The sequence below is a fragment of the Stenella coeruleoalba genome, assembly GCF_951394435.1.
Source record: "Stenella coeruleoalba genome assembly, chromosome: 3".
NCBI lineage: Eukaryota > Metazoa > Chordata > Mammalia > Artiodactyla > Delphinidae > Stenella > Stenella coeruleoalba.
Window position 1 is genome coordinate 136,326,324 of NC_137148.1, and position 15,933 is coordinate 136,342,256.

The 15,933-nt window shown below is 42.9% G+C and overlaps 1 protein-coding gene across 1 annotated transcript in view; it reads left to right on the forward strand.

Moving 5' to 3' along the window:
• Nucleotides 1–15,933, forward strand: part of TTC1 (tetratricopeptide repeat domain 1) — a 53,233-nt gene that overhangs the window by 35,239 nt on the left and 2,061 nt on the right. Inside the window, exons 5-7 of the mRNA XM_079918138.1 lie at nucleotides 1,861–1,897; nucleotides 6,462–6,610; nucleotides 8,835–8,889. Of these exons, the coding sequence (XP_079774264.1) occupies nucleotides 1,861–1,897; nucleotides 6,462–6,610; nucleotides 8,835–8,889 (241 nt within the window). The remainder of the gene's footprint in view (nucleotides 1–1,860; nucleotides 1,898–6,461; nucleotides 6,611–8,834; nucleotides 8,890–15,933) is intronic.

Below are 15,933 nucleotides of genomic sequence, written 5' to 3' on the forward strand. Positions count from 1 at the left end.
GTACTGAAGTGATTTAAGGAGCATGTTCTGAGTTTAAGGAAGTGATGGGTTAACTGCTTTAAGAATTTCTGAAAGGCAAGTTTGCAGGCTCAGCATCCCTGACTGGGTGTGCCTGGGCAAGCTTTATGTTTCATGTCTGGAGAGGGAAAAGGCAAACTGGAGTTAGGACAGAGTTTCAGCTCTAGGCCTGACTACACAAGAGCAGACAAAGCCCTAAAAAAATAGGCTCTAAAAGTAGTTACTTGGGGGCACAAAGTATAACTTATAACATAAGTTATAAAGATTTGGGACTTCCCCGGTGGCACAGTGGTTAAGAATCTGCCTGCCAATGCAGGGGACACGGGTTCGAGCCCTGGTCAGGGAAGATCCCACAGGCCACAGAGCAACTAAGCCCGTGCGCCACAACTACTGAGCCTGCGCTCTAGAGCCCATGAGCCACAACTGCTGAGCCTGCATTCCACAACTACTGAAGTCCGTGTGCATAGAGCCTGTGCTCCACAACAAGAGAAGCCACCGCAATGAGAAGCCCGCGCACCGCAACAAAGAGTAGCCCCCGCTCACTGCAACTAGAGAAAGCCCGTGCACAGCAACGAAGACCCAGTGCAGCCATAAATAAATAAATTAATTAATTAATTATTTTTAAAAGTTATAAGGATTTACTCCTATTTCAGTTTAAAATATGAAGTTGTATCTTAGATTTATAGAAATCTAATAAGTTGGGGAAATACTGACTTACAGATTTCTTTACTACAGGACTTCTTTCTTGTTAGAGTTTTTAATATGTAAATTGCTATGATGAACATTGGAAGAGATAATATAGTTAGTGTTTCCCAAATGACTCTGGGACCTTTTTTGCTTATTGTGGGTAAAATACACATGCTACAAAATTGACCATTTTAACCATTTTAAGGTATACAATTCAGTGCCATTCACAGTGGCACTGGATACATTCACAGCGTTAGGCAGCCGTCACCACTGCCTGGTTCCAAAGTTTTTTTTATGACCCTAAAAGGAAACCCATTAAGCAGTCACTCCCTCCCCATCCTGGAACTGTTTCTGATTGAATCCTGAAACTCAATTTGGTAGACATTGCTCTAAAATATTCTGCAGAATATTTGGCATTTCCTACAGTAGCCATTATGGAAGTATTGAATGTTTATTTGAACTCACATTTCTCTAACATTGTAGAAAATTTCTAATTTGGGGAAAATAGACATTTAGAGCTTAGAAAAGTTAAATAGCAGATTAGTGTCAGAGCTGAAACTAGTTCTTTTGATATCCTGTGTTCTTTCCACTGTGCCATGCTTCGCAATTCAGCAAGTTATGTTAGTTAGATATCTTATTTAGTGAATTGTTTGGTATTTTTGTTTCATCAGTGGATAAATTAAGGTTCATAACTGAGACTACGCGACAAACCATACAGTGTCTGTAGATGGACCATCTGTATACATTTTCAAGATACCACTTTGGGTGCGATATATAACAGCTAGCCAAAGAGGAGGGTTATTAATTCAGTTATTCATATATCAGTCATTTGCCCTGTTAATTGATCACAAAGTTTTCTCACTGTAACATTCTAATGTAAAGTGTCTTGCAAATATAACAAGTCAATTGCAACAGTCTTTAAAGATACTTTAGGAAGAAGCTACTTGAATAATTTGTCACCAGGAGGCTTTCAAGTTAGAGCTGTGAGCATAGTTTGAATTTTAGCTTGGAAGTAACACGCGTGTTTTGGTGTTATTTCCTTGAAAAGCATTCTGCATCTCCATAAGCAATTATTAATGATCAGCATATGTCATTGAGCCTTTGGGCTTTTGAGACAGAATTAGGGTGACATATTAATGATCTATTTCGTTTTAGGACAAGAAAGAGATGGCCATCAGTGACTGCAGCAAAGGTACAGCTTTTTGGTCTTGTTGCATGTTAACATACAAAAAGCATTACCTCAGCTAGACAAGCAAATAAGGAGGCTCTCAGTCAGGTGTTTACTTGTACACATGTACTCTTCTTCTGAGGCAGTTAAAGAAGAAGCTCTCGGCCTTTCTTAGAGGTACTGCACAGTAGTTGTCTTAGTGTAAGCATGCTTTTGAATGGATAGTTCAGTCCGTTTATCCTGTATTGGTAAATATATGGAGAATAATTCCAAGCTACCTTGGCCACAGAAACAGAGTTTATTCCCTGTATGTCCAAATTACTCTCCTTTGAAACTGAAGTTGAAGGTCTTCGTTAGCTGCTGTTGGGGCACCTGAATCTGTGTGTTTGGAAGGGCAGTTGCTCTTAGGGAATTGGTACTCTCTTCAGATGTAGTACTTAATCCAAACCTCCTTGCCATCATTTTAATTATCCTTTCAGGTTCCACACAGTGAATCAAGCCTCTGCTATCTGAGTTCCATCGTGGTCTTTTCGTTCTACCAACTGATAGAGACAGCCCCAGACATAGGATCACCATTGTTTTTTCCACAGATTTCCTGATAGGCCAGACGGTTGTCTTGTCTTGGTGTGGAGAACACGCAGTCATTTTCCTTGCATCTTGCTACTCTCATGAGTCTTTCTAGCTAATTACTACTCTTGTAATTTGTGGGTTGTTGTTGGTTTTTTTTCCATTTTCCTCCTTTGGATAATATTTTCTCTGAGAGAATCATAGAGTTAGAAAGAACCTTATATATTATCTAATCCCACTCTCAGACCAAGCATGAATTCCCTCTTCTGTTTTGTTTTTTAGTTTTTTTTTAACATGAATTAGTCACCCTCTCTACTGGATTTCTTTTCTTCATCCTTGGTATTTCTATAGAGTATCTGAAGGATGTATCTGTAATGTATCTGTTACTACATTAGAATCTAACAAACTTCTTCTGATCTATTTATCTTGGACTGCAACTAATTCTGAATGTACTGTTTTGTTTGGAAGAAGGTGTTCAACCTTAATCTGTGTGAGATGTGTGGGTTTGAAGAGTTTAAATTAGGAACAAGATTATGATTTTCAGTTCTTTTCTCTGTAACCAAACGGTGAGAAAATGCCTTGTAAGCCTGATTAGCAGAGTATACACTAGGAAAGAGAATTCATTTCTAGCTGTAACCCTCAGTGTAGGAGCCAAGAAAATGGGAGGAAGGGGAAGGAAAGTGTTTCCAACCAAAGTGTTTCCCAGATTTGTTTTTGGATTTGGTTAAATCAGTATTCATGTGCTTATACTTAGTTGTTATGGACTGCATATGGGTTGTTGAACCCATAGGCCAAATACGTTGACACTAGTATGGTTATTTGTATTAAGGACCCTTCTCCTCCCACTAACCCCCCCAAACACATGCCCACTCAGTGCATAAACCCTGGCAAAGGACTTATTTCTGAGGTCATATTTGGAGCTCATTACTACCAGTTATATGGAACAATATTTAATGCTAGTCACCTTTGGTCTTTTAGCCTTGGCATAAATAAAGTTTAAGTTAATTCTGTTTATATGGATTGAGAAAGAAAATCACAAGTTACAGTGAAAAGTTGACATTTGAGGTTTTTATAAAGTAATCATGGGGAATTCCCTGGCTGTCCAGTGGTTAGGACTCGGTGCTTTCACTGCCGGGGCCCGGGTTCAATCTCTGGTCAAGGAACTGAGATCCTGTAAGCTTTGAGGCGTGGCCAAAAAAAAAAAAAAAGTAATCATGGGAAGAATTCTTTCTCTTCAATACATATTTGCATTGTTAGAAGCTATCCACTAGTTGAGAAGGGGGCAGTATCTGAGTTAAAATGTAAATTAGGGGGTTCTGTTTTTTAAAAGATGTAGTAGAAGTCACTGGAGTATTTTTTTTTCCTGTGAGTATTATGTAGTTGGGAATATTTTAAGAGAATATGATGTGCTGGACTAAGCGGAGATTGACAGCATGTAAAGTTGAAATGTTGAGGTTTGGGTTCTTTCAGAAAACCTTCTCCTGAACCAGTATCCCCCTCCAACCCCTGTCCCATTTCTCTGGTCTGCTTCATTGAAAGATTGTCTATACCTACTGTGTCTCCTTTGTCTTCTCCCATTCTCTCCTTACACATCCATTGGACTTCTGTTTCATTCATGCCCCTGAAACCCATCTTGTAAAGGTCACCAACACCCTCCTCTTGTTCGGTAGTTGCTTCTCTATCCTCATCTTACTTGACTTCCCAAAAGCATTTAACACAGTGTGTCATTCCTCATTTTCTTCTGTTTCATTGACTATTCCTTTTTAGTCTCTTTTGCTGGCTTCTCTGTCAGCCTCATCATTTTGGAAGTCCCTAGTTCTTAATCTATAGGGCCCTCTTTTTTTTTTCCCTCTATATTTTCTCCCTATGTGATCTCATCTAGTTCTGCAACTTTAAATAACCCATCTCTATGCTATAGTTTATATTTTTGGCTCTGCCCTGTAGCCTGGAGCCCTGTATCCCATTGCAAAGTTGACATCTCCTCTGGGATGTCTAGTAGGCATTGCAGATTTAACGTGCCCAGAGCAGACTCTGGTGCCTCCGCAGTCCCCACGCACGCATGCATGCGTGAATACAACTTGAGGTTAGTTTTTTTCATTCTAATGAATGGCATTATTATCCATTATTTACTTGCTGAAACTAAAACGTTTGGAGTCATCCCTGATTACTCTTTCTTTCATTCCACATGGCTTGATTGATTAGCAAATCCTTTGGGCTCTGATTCAAAGACATTTCCTTAATCTGGCCTCTCCTTTTCATCTCCACTGTTAGCAGCTTAGTCAGCATCCTCTCTCATCTGGACCATTGCAGTGACATCCCAGCTGTCTCTGCTTCCCCTCATCCCCTCCACACTGTAGCCAAAGTGATCCTTTAAAACTGTAAATCAGATTATGTCTTGATCTGCTTGAAGACATTCCAGTGGCTTCGTATCACACTTAAGAAAAAGTCCAAGGGCTTCCCTGGTGGCGCAGTGGTTGAGAGTCTGCCTGCTGATGCAGGGGACGCGGGTTCGTGCCCCAGTCCGGGAAGATCCCACATGCTGCGGAGCGGCTGGGCCCGTGAGCCATGGCCACTGAGCCTGCGCGTCCAGAGCCTGTGCTCCGCAACAGGAGAGGCCACAACAGTGAGAGGCCCGTGTACCACAAAAAAGAAAAAAAAAAAGTCCAAGCTCCTTTCCCTGGCCAGGAAGGCCTCCATGACCTGCTTGTTGCGTATCTTCAGCCTCATCTCTTCCGCAGCCCTTACCTAGTCACCAACAAACACGTCAAAGTTATTCTTGCTTTAGAGCCTTTACTCTTGTTAGTCCTTTTTCCTGTATGCTCTTCCTCAGCTTTTCAAATGGCTGGCCTCCCTCAAATAATCCTTTTTCATATTTGACCACTCTCTAAAGTTACTTATTCCCCTCTTCACCTGAATTTACATCACCTTGTTTTATTTTTCTCTACAGCACAAAACTATCTGAAATTATTTGTATGCCATCTTCTCTTGCCTCCTAGAATAGCTTAAAGCTTCATGAGAACGTGGACGTAGTCTGTTCTGTTTGCCACTACTATACTCCAGAGATACACTGCACTAGGTGCATATATTAGGTACTAAATAAATAGTTACTGAAAGCATGAGTGAATTTAAAAATGAGTATATCACTTGAAAAGAAAAAAGTTCTAGAGCCATGATATTGCTTTCTAACAGAGAAAGAAACAACTTAAAAAAGAATACAAGAATGTAGTATACTTGAACCAAAATGCGGGCACTGGATTATTGGAAGGGTTGTTGTTGGAAAAAGGAGAGGATATTATGTGCCAGTGATGTAAGGGTGTTAGAGCAGGAGTTTGAAGGAACAGTGAGGATTTAGCTAAAAATGTAACCTCAGGAGTCAAGGCACGACCACAGTAGCTGAGGCCTAGAAAAGAGAGAATGATAGCAGAGTCTGCCACCAAAGTTCTCCCTCAGTTTTTTAATATGTGCCTTCAAATTCCCTCTTACGTTTTCACTGTGCCTCGAGCTCTGTGTTTTGGTCTGTTCTGAAGTGGGTGAAGGACAAGTAGGTGGAAAGCAGGACTTGGGTGTGGACCAGGGTTTGGTAAACTACAGTCAACAAGCCAAATCCAGCCTGCATGCCACCTGCTTTTTTACAGCCTACAAGCTAAGAACGGTTTTTACATTAAATGGTTGGAAGTAAAAGAGAAGTAATATTTCAAGACACATAAAAGTTATGAACTTCAGACTTCAGTCTTCATAAATAAAGGCTTATTGTGATACAGCTAACCTTATTTGCTTATGCATCGTCTATGCTTGCTTTCATGCTACAATAGCAGAGATCAGTAGTTGTAACAGACAGTCTATCCCACAAAGTGTAAAATCTTTACTATCTGCCCTTTACAGAAGAAGTTTGCCAACTGTAGGTATGTCCTTTGCCAAAAACTTTTCCTTATGGACCCATGGAGAATAATAAACTTGATATAGCTGAGGATGTACAGGCCCTTTTTCCTCATGGTGACAATTATTTCTTCTCTTTTTATAGCAATTCAATTAAACCCCAGCTATATCAGGGCAATATTGAGGAGAGCGGAGTTGTACGAGAAGACTGACAAGCTGGATGAAGCCCTGGAAGACTATAAATCCATACTAGAAAAAGATCCGTCAGTACATCAAGCAAGAGAGGCTTGTATGGTAGACATAATTTTTTTACAAAAATATTTTCTATTCCTTGTGTTGCTACTTGGTGAATGTTAAATGATCCTTAGAGACACAACTATATGCCATTTCTAAGCTTTTGAGAAGCTTATCAGAATATATGGGAGATAGAACTTTGAAGTGGTGGCCACACACCCACTGTACCATGTACTATTTAATCTTCATTCTAAAAGTGTTATCTTTGTAAACCTCTAACCTCTAAGGTTGACAAGAACTTTATTTCATTGTTGGACTGGGAAATCTTGTCTACTTGTAGGTGCCTGGTTTAGTTGAAAGTGAGTCTTAATATTATAGGTAACACATTTCTGGTTTTCTTGTCATCCTTTTCCTTACTCAGTCACCAAGTTTCTATTCATTGTTACATGGCCAGCACATTTCCAATTGAATATATCCTAAACTAACTTTCTTATCTCTCTTAAAATGACTCTAGTTCTTGTCCTTGGCACTAACAATCCTTTTGCTTCTAAATGGCATAATATTTTTTATGTCAGTTGTAAGTTAACTAAATGTTACTGGTTTTCCTCCCTTTAAAAATAACTCCAGATTTAGCACCACTCTTTGATTATCTCTAACGCACAGAGCAACATACACTCTGAAGGATATACTGCAGTATTGGATGTGTATATCTTATTGCCCCAAAATAATGCGTGTTCAAGTAAGTTCGACAAACACTGGCTTTAACCAAACAGGTTTCTTTGCTGCCAGACTTTTCAGAGGGCCATTAGGATGGAGAGGTCCATTCTGAACCCAGTATGCCACAGAGGTGGCAGGAGCCGGGGAGCTACAGGAGTCTTTTATTTAAGGCAGACTTCTCGGTTTTGTTTTTGGAATTGAGGGCACTTGCCAACATTTACAAATGGAAAGATTTTACTAGATGAAAATCTAAGTCGGGCTTCTCTTGAAATTGGAAGATGCGGACGTGCTGGCTCCTCCTTGAGCTCCCACATGCCGGTGCTCAGCTGGCGCTCTCGATTCCACAGTGAGCATGCCCATACTCTTGCCTTACTTACTACCTTTCCCCTCTGGCCCCTGAGGGCATCTGAGCCCCTGCTATACAGGTTCCTGTCTAGTTCACGGGACTGTTATTCCACCAAGCGGACCTGAGAAATGTTGACTCCTCTCCCTGCACTAATATTCTAGGTGGTTTGGGTTTTGTTTTGCTTTGTTTTTATACCCACTTGAGGTGAATTCCTTCAATAACAACAGATCTTTTGAATAATCGGAGAAGGGCTCGTTTGGGTAATTAAAATACATAAGCAATTTGAAAGCAGTTTATCTGACTTTTAACGTATCTCTGAATGGTGTTAGGATTAACTTAAATTTGACATGAGGAAAGGGAATAGAGTTCTTAAAATCTTGGCTAAATTCTTGGTAGCCTTTATCCTTGTCAAATTAGTTTTAAGAGTTCCATGAAAGGGAGCCTTTTTTTAAAGCTAGCTGTTATATGCATAAAGAATTTATTTTATATTGAATTATTACAACTGAGTTAATACTGGACTCCCAGAGTACTTGGGGGCAATTACAGAGCTAAAAGGGACCATAGAAGACTCTAATCTAGGTCAGCTGGAGGTGATTTGGTTCCAGGGGGCATTTGGCAGTGTGGGGAGGCACTTTGTCATGACTGGGAGGGTACTGTTGGCATCTGGTGGGTGGAGGCCAGGGATGCTCTAAACATTCTACGATGCACAGGACAGCCCTACAGCAGTTACCCAGTCCAAAATATCAGTAGTGCCAAGGTTGAAACGATCTGATGCTTTCTCAACAAATTAGATTATATAAAGAAAGGACTTCAAGTTAAAAAATACAAATGAGCAAAAAAATTAATAATATAAATATCACCTATAATCCCACCACCTAAATATACTCCTGTAAACATCTGGTTTGTATCCTTTCAGACATTTTCTGTGTGTGTGTGCGTGTGCGTGTGCGTGTGTGTGTGTGTGTGTGTTTTTCACCAAGTTTTTATTGAGGTCCTCCTTGGGCCACTCTGCTAAGAACTGGGAATATAGCATTGAACCAAACCAAACTCCAGTCTCTGTGGCTCCCCCACAGACAGACATTTGTTCTTCTCTATGTTTAATAGGCTCATGTATAGGTACTTAACCTGGTCTCGCTTTCACATGAGGTTTTTAATGTTTCTCAAATTCAAAATAAAGCCAAAAGATTTTCACAACCCATGTTTTGGTGCTTTTTCCCTCAGAGGTTACCTAAGCAAATTGAGGAACGTAATGAAAGACTAAAGGAAGATATGTTAGGTAAGTCTGCTTCCCTTACCTTCTCTTGACCATAAATAGCTAGGAAGCCGGGGATGGGGCCATCAGTACTTTTATTCATTAGAGGAGAATACAGCAGTTAGAAATAGCTTTGGGGCCCTTTGTTTGTTGTGGGCACCAGTACCGTGGGGCTCGTGAGTTCTTAGCCATTTTTAACTCTAGAAGGAGCAGTGTGGTTTAGAGTGGATAGCAGCTTTTCAAAAACTAAACTTCCATTTTGTGGGGTTGTTTTTTTGTTTTTGGAAAATTTTCCTCCCTTCAAGAATGCAAACATAATTAACTCCCAACCTGGGCTGCCACCAACCTCTATTTCAGATCATGAATTTCTTAAAAACAGTTGAATTTCTTCATTTGAGTAAACAACTTCAGGTTTTTTGGGTTTTGTGTTTTTTATCTATCTATTTATTTATATTTGGCTGCACTGGGTCTTCATTGCTGTGTGTGCGCTTTCCCTAGTTGTGGCAAATGGGGGCTACTCTTCATTGCGGTGCGTGGGCTTCTCATTGCGGTGGCCTCTCTTGTGGAGCACGGGCTCTAGGCGCCCGGGCTTCAGTAGTTGTGGAGCATGGGCTCAGTAGTTGTGGCGCATGGGCTTAGTTGCTCCGTGGCATGTGGGATCTTCCTGGATCAGGGATAGAACCCATGTCCCCTGCACTGATAGGCGGATTCTTAACCACTGCCCCACCAGGGAGGTCCCAGCTTCAGGTTTTACGTTCCATTAGGATGCAATCAGTACAAGCCAATACCATGTCAAAACCAAGGGGACTTTTGTTTTGAAAATGGCGTTCAGAGTCCCTTTAGTGTTTGAGAACACATGCGAGGGCAAGAATTAGTAGTAAATAGGAAGGGGGAAAAGACTGTGGGTTGGGGGGTCGGGGAAATGGTTTCATTTGACCCGTGTTTTAGTTACTTCTTGGGTTTGCCAAAGCATGTTTATAGTTGGAATTACAGAATTCCTCTCATGAACAGTCTGCTTGACGACGGGGAGTAAAGGTTCCTGGACAGAGACCTGCCCAGCATAGTCTGCTTATAACCTGTCTGATAGTTCTCTGTTCAGGATCTCCTATATATTTTTCCTTATGAATATTTTCTAGATCTATATTGTGAATTGCAATCACATGGGACTAAAGGAAACTCATTTAAAATAAATTGAGCCTGGCCATGTATGGCCTTTAGGCATTAGTATCCAGAGAATGAGACAGATTTCCCCAAAGATCACTGATAGCAAAGTTGATTGAGAAGAAGCCACTAACCTAGTCGATCCAAAGCCCTCGCCCCTGCTGGATAGACTCAGACTCCAAGGGGAGATGCTTCAGACTTGGGGAGATTTCTGGAGCCTTCCTCAGTTTTTCCAAAATTGGCTCTTTCCCTAATTTACATATTTAATTAAATTTGACACCATGTTTGAGCAGAAAAGTTATTTTGGAGGTACTTTTTCTTCAAAGAAGAGGGAAGAGAGCATTTTCTTACCTATTCACAATGATGCTTTATTTTAGCAAAAAAAAAAAAAAAAAAAAAGGAAGGAAAGAATTTGCATTTAGCTGAGCTGGATTTCATGCTGAAAGAGATGACTTGGTGATTGAGCATAGTGGTTTTGGAAAAGACACTTAGGCACTGGTCCCTGGGTCCATTTGTTTTGAACCAATATGGAAAAATAAAGAGATAGGTGTAAATTGAATCTTACTGCCATTGTCAGTTCCAGATGGAATCAAAACTTCCATCTGTCCTTGTCACTCTAAATTCTAATGAGCTGATGTTTCCTGTCTTGTGGCTTTGGCTTTTACTTACGTTGTTCCCTTCATAAACAACTTAAGTTGCTTGGTAAGTAATATGTCAGTTTGTTGTTACACATCAGTAGTCTGAATGGCTGGACTCTTTTATATTCTTTTTTTTATTATTACTTTTGTCTGCATTGGGTCTTCCTTGCTGCACGCAGGTTTTCTCTAGTTGCAGTGAGCAGGGGCTGCTCTTCATTGCAGTGCGTGGGCTTCTCATTGCAGTGGCTTCTCTTGTTGTGGAACATGGGCTCTAGGCACACGGGCTCCAGTAGTTGTGGCGCATGGGCTCAGTAGTTGTGGCTCACGGGCTTAGTTGCTCCACGGTATGTGGGATCTTCCTGGACCAGGGCTTGAACCCATGTCCCCTGCATTGTCAGGCAGATTCTTAACCACTGCGCCACCAGGGAAGCCCCTTCCTTTATATTCTTAATGAATATAAGGATCATGAATAAAAATTGGTTCTGGGTGTCACCTCCCGTAGGAGAGCCTTAAAGGGAGAAATCACTCTCCGCCCCACAAGAGCTTTCTGGTGTTCTTCCTTCCTTGTTACAGATGAACCACCTTTGATTCGTGTGCTTTGAGATTTTTGGAGGCTGGTCCCTCTAGAAGCGCAGAGTAACGTCACTTGCTTAGAAGTTCTGAGCAAGCTTTTTGCAGTGGACTGCATGATTTTTAGTGCTAGTTTCTCTGGGAATGATGGCTTCTGCTGGAAGATTGGCAGTTAAAGATTTTTAAAACTGCTTAGCACCATTTGTCACTGGCATTTACTACGTTATGTGATAATTTAACAAAATGAGATTGTCTTTAAGTTTGTTCGATAATCTTGACTTGCTTTTCCTTTTCTCTCTGTAACTTGACTTCCTTGTTGTTAGAAAGAAGAGCTACGTACCCCCCTTCTTGGGAAAAAAAAATTCTAATTGGAATTATAAATGGGTAGAACATACTTGCTCCTCTCTTCTTAGTCTGTCATTTATAAATGTCATCCTTAGAGCAGGAGTGGAGACCCAGGGTGGCAGTCACTCATAGTGCCACAGTCCTTGCCAGAGAGGGACAATCATGCTGAGTTTAGATTTGAGGAAAGGAGTCAGTAACTGGAGTGTTTCCTTTTGTCCTTTCCTCTGGGAAGATAGCCTGGTGGCTTTTATAGCCAGGGAATGACTTAAGGGTATAGTCAGTGGTGTGATGAGGCGGGAAAGATGTCCTGGACAGAGCACCCCAAGAGACTCAGAGCATTTAGCTTCTGTTCCAACAACTCCGGGGGATCTGCTCTTCCTACCTCAGTCGAGAGGCTGTCCTGACCTGGAAAACCTAGAGCTGTGACATGAAACTCTTTGATTCCCCCAAAGGATCAAGAGACATGGGTGAGGCACTGCCCCAGAAACCCTACCTTCCTTTCACTGGCACACAGCTGCTCGGCACACACAGGGGCCTTGTTCCGCATCCAGCCCAGGTTTTCCACTTGTACCATGCCCTCCTTCCACCTTCTTGGAACGTGTTGCTGGTCTCCTGATTCCTGAAGTTACTCAGGTGTTCACTCCTGGCCATTAGCATCCTAATGAGTGTGTAGTTGTGAACTGAATTAAGAATACCACCTTGTATGTTCCATGTTCAAAAGCTAGATTTGGAGCCGGAAGTAACTTGTTCATTGTCATTGTGAGGATGCAACAGGTCTTTTTTGGCTATTCCTGTGCATTGTGTGCCTCTCTGCAAGTGATAGAGGGGCCTAGAATCAGCTCCCTTGCCGAATATCACGAGAGCCTCGAAATTGTTACTGTCCCTTAAAACTGCTGAAGCCATACATGTGGGTATGGAAATCCAGGCTCTTTTTTCACATTTCTCTTCCTGCTGCCCTGCCTGATACTCGTTACAGACTGTGCACTTGCCATGCCATGTGCTCTGGCCACTGGAGACTCTCTCAGCCAGTTCCGTGTTGCTGTCACCCCCTCAGTAGGGAATGTCAGTTTTGGGTTTTCGATGCCCTGCTTTTTGCTTCGTTACCTAGTTGCTGCTCCTGTAGCTTCTCCTCTTTGATAGTTCTTGGTAAGGCTTCCTTCCACTTCTACGTTCACCCAAGAGCTGACTAATATATAAGCATTTGAATTGAGTGTGAATTTTATTTTCTCTATTCTGTGCCCTCTTAATTTGCCTTTTGCTCAGAGGAAAGCAAGAGTCACAGCTTCATGGCTTAGTTTTCTGCCTCATAAGAGGAAATGCAGTGTCAAGATTCACTTGGATGCAATTTGGTTCTCCTAATAGGAGAAAGTCCTAAAGGATCTATTCCACTGGTTCCAACCTCAGTGATCTTAAGGAGGTGAAAACAAATGGCCTTCCAGGCTCTCCTGATGCTAAACTGACTACTGCACAGTCAGTATCTCTGAAGAGAAATTATGTGTAATGAGTCAGTTGGGTTTTTATAATACAGTGTTGCTTGGAGACGCAGAAGTTAATATTTATCAGAACTGGATCCAGTGCCAAGCCTTGATCTCGTGTCATAACTGTTCTTGTCTGAGCACAAGCAGTGTTGGACTCTTCTCTTTGCCATTGGATCTCTTATAGATGAGATCCTAACAGTTAGGGGCATGTGGGCACATTCAGGCTGAGTCATGGTGTCAGATTTGCTACAAGTGGAAATAAAGGAACCTAATACTGCCCAGGTCGGGGGAGGGGTGGGATTTGGCGGCCAGTGGAAAGTGTGGCAGATAGGCTAGTTTGGCAGATGGTCCTGTCTTGGGTTCAGCGAAGCTGCCCTAGTCTCTGAGCGCCCACCCTGACTGTGAACAGCAGCAGGAAGATGGTGAGTGTGTGTGTACAGAGCTAGGAAGGAGCATGACCTCTGCTGAAGGTGCTTCTCTGCCACCATCATCAACAGTAAAAGGTGAATCTTGCAGACACCGAAACTTGTTGGTTGTACCTTAATGTTGTGCTCTGTTTCCTTATGTTCCCATTGGCCCTACGCTAATTTCAGAGCTTTTTCTAATTGAAGCGTAGTTGATTTACAATATTGTGTTAGTTTCAGGTACACAGCATAGCGATTCAGTACTTTTGCAGTTTATACACCATTTGAGGTTATTACACGATAATGGGTATAATTCCTGGTATATCCTTGTTGCTTATCTATTTTATATATATAGTTTGTGTCTGTTATTTCCATACCCCTAATTTCAGAGCTTCTTCACCTGACAGTGTAAACATCAAATGTTTGTTCAGTGAATAAACGGCCTCTTTCCCGTTAGGCCTCACCAGCTTTCTGTCAGAACCACCTCCAGGCTCTCCTCTTGTGGTTTATTCTTCACTTTGCCCCGTAGCATTATTAACCCTGAAAGCTGTTCTCAAACCATCAATGGTCTTTGCCGCGCCCTGCCACCTCCCTTTCAGCCCTTTGGACACACTGCCCACCCTTGCCTGCCTGTCTCCGTACATTTGATCCTACCATTTTTGCCTGCACTGCCCACTCCCTCTATCTCAAATGGTTGCAGTCCTGCCTGTCCTTTAGTGGTGATTGAAATGCAGACTCTCACACACAAAGCTCTGCCAGATCTCCCTCCTCCCTGCCCGAGCTGGAGGGCATCTTCTTCTTATTGACTCTCATAGCATTTTATATCTCAGCTACATGTGAACTGGCTTCAGTGTGTGTCTTATCTTCTATCATGTCTAAGCTTATTTTGGTGTAAAGACAGTGTCCTGTATCTTTGCATCCCCGCCACACATATGTACTTAGTACATGTTGGTTGAATTAATTCAAGTCAGGTTAACCTCAGGTCTTCTCTAATGGGGAGACTATTTAATCATGTGTCTTTTTTACGTGTCTGCTGCCTTCCAGGGACTTCATGTACGTTGTCTATTTAGCAAGCAGACTTCCCATCTCCTGTTCTACTGTTCTGGCGATAATAGTCAAGCTATTGTGGAATGTTATAAAGGCAGAGATATGAGAATAAAAGGAAAAAAGAATGATGCCATATGTGTTAGGTTGGGTCCTTGGAGAAACAGAAGGCAAGATTTGATTAGAAACACAAGAGAGGACTTCCCTGGTGGTGCAGTGGTTAAGGATCCGCCTACCAGTGCAGGGGACACAGGTTTGAGACCTGCTCCGGGAAGATCCCGCATGCCACAGAGCAGCGAAGCCTGTGCGCCACAACTACCGAGCCTGTGCTCTAGAGCCCGCGAGCCACAACTACTGAGCCCAGTGAGCCACAACTACTGAAGCCCGTGCAGCTAGACCCCGTGCTCCGTAACAGAGACAAGCCACCGCAATGAGAAGCACGTGCACTGCAACAAAGAGTAGCCCCCACTCGCCTCAACTAAAGAAAGCCCACGCGCAGCAACGAAGACCAAGCACAACCAAAAATAAATTAAAAAAAAAAAAAAAAAAGAAACACAAGAGATTTATTGGAGGAAACACCTGCAAGGGAAAGTGAGGCAGAGGGGCAGGAGCTGGACGTGAGTGGGAGCCGCGTCAGGTCCCTGGGAAGAGGGAGGACTTGGTTCGGAGAAGTCCTGCACTGCAGGGTGGTGCCAGGGACGTTTCAGCAAAGCCACTGGGGAGCCACAGTTACCTGTCACAGGGGCCCCTGCTCTGTCGCTGCCCTGCTCCGCCACTGACTGTGGACAGCCGTGGGACCCTCGACCTCTGCATGGAGGGAACTGTGCTCCCTGCATCTGGAGAAGCACGTGTTCACGGCTGCCACTCCACAGAATCAGCCAAGCGAAGGTCCAGGGCTCCTTGTGGCGGGCAGGTCCTCCAACCAGTTAGGCAAAGTCTGGGCCTGCGCAAAGCCCCCTGCCCCCTCTCCATCTGCAGTTTGAATACTTGTGCCCTTGCTTCGCCGCCGTCTCCAGGTGCAGCGGCCTCCTCACCACCTTCAGTAACTGCTCCCCGTCCTTCAGAGCCTTGTCTCTCCTGAAATGCCTTCCTCACACCCCTGAACGGGCCTGCGAGCTCCTCTGCGCTCACCTCAGTCTTGTGTCTGGGTGCCCACTAGGCTGTGAGCATCTCAGAAGCCAAGAATAACTTGTATTCTTTAGATCCCAGTGCCTCCTATAGTAGATATCAAGTCATATGTACATTTGCCTTCAAATTGTTGTTCTGGCAGTCGAGGTGGACTTGCAGTGATCCCTCCAGCCCAGGTGGTGGCCCCTGGCTTGGTCGACAGTCCACAGTGGCCCTGGGACAGGCTCTTCCTGGGGACTGTGATGTGAGTGGCCCCTGAGGCTTCTTCTTACTTTTTACTCACTCCGTGTCAGAAGAGTC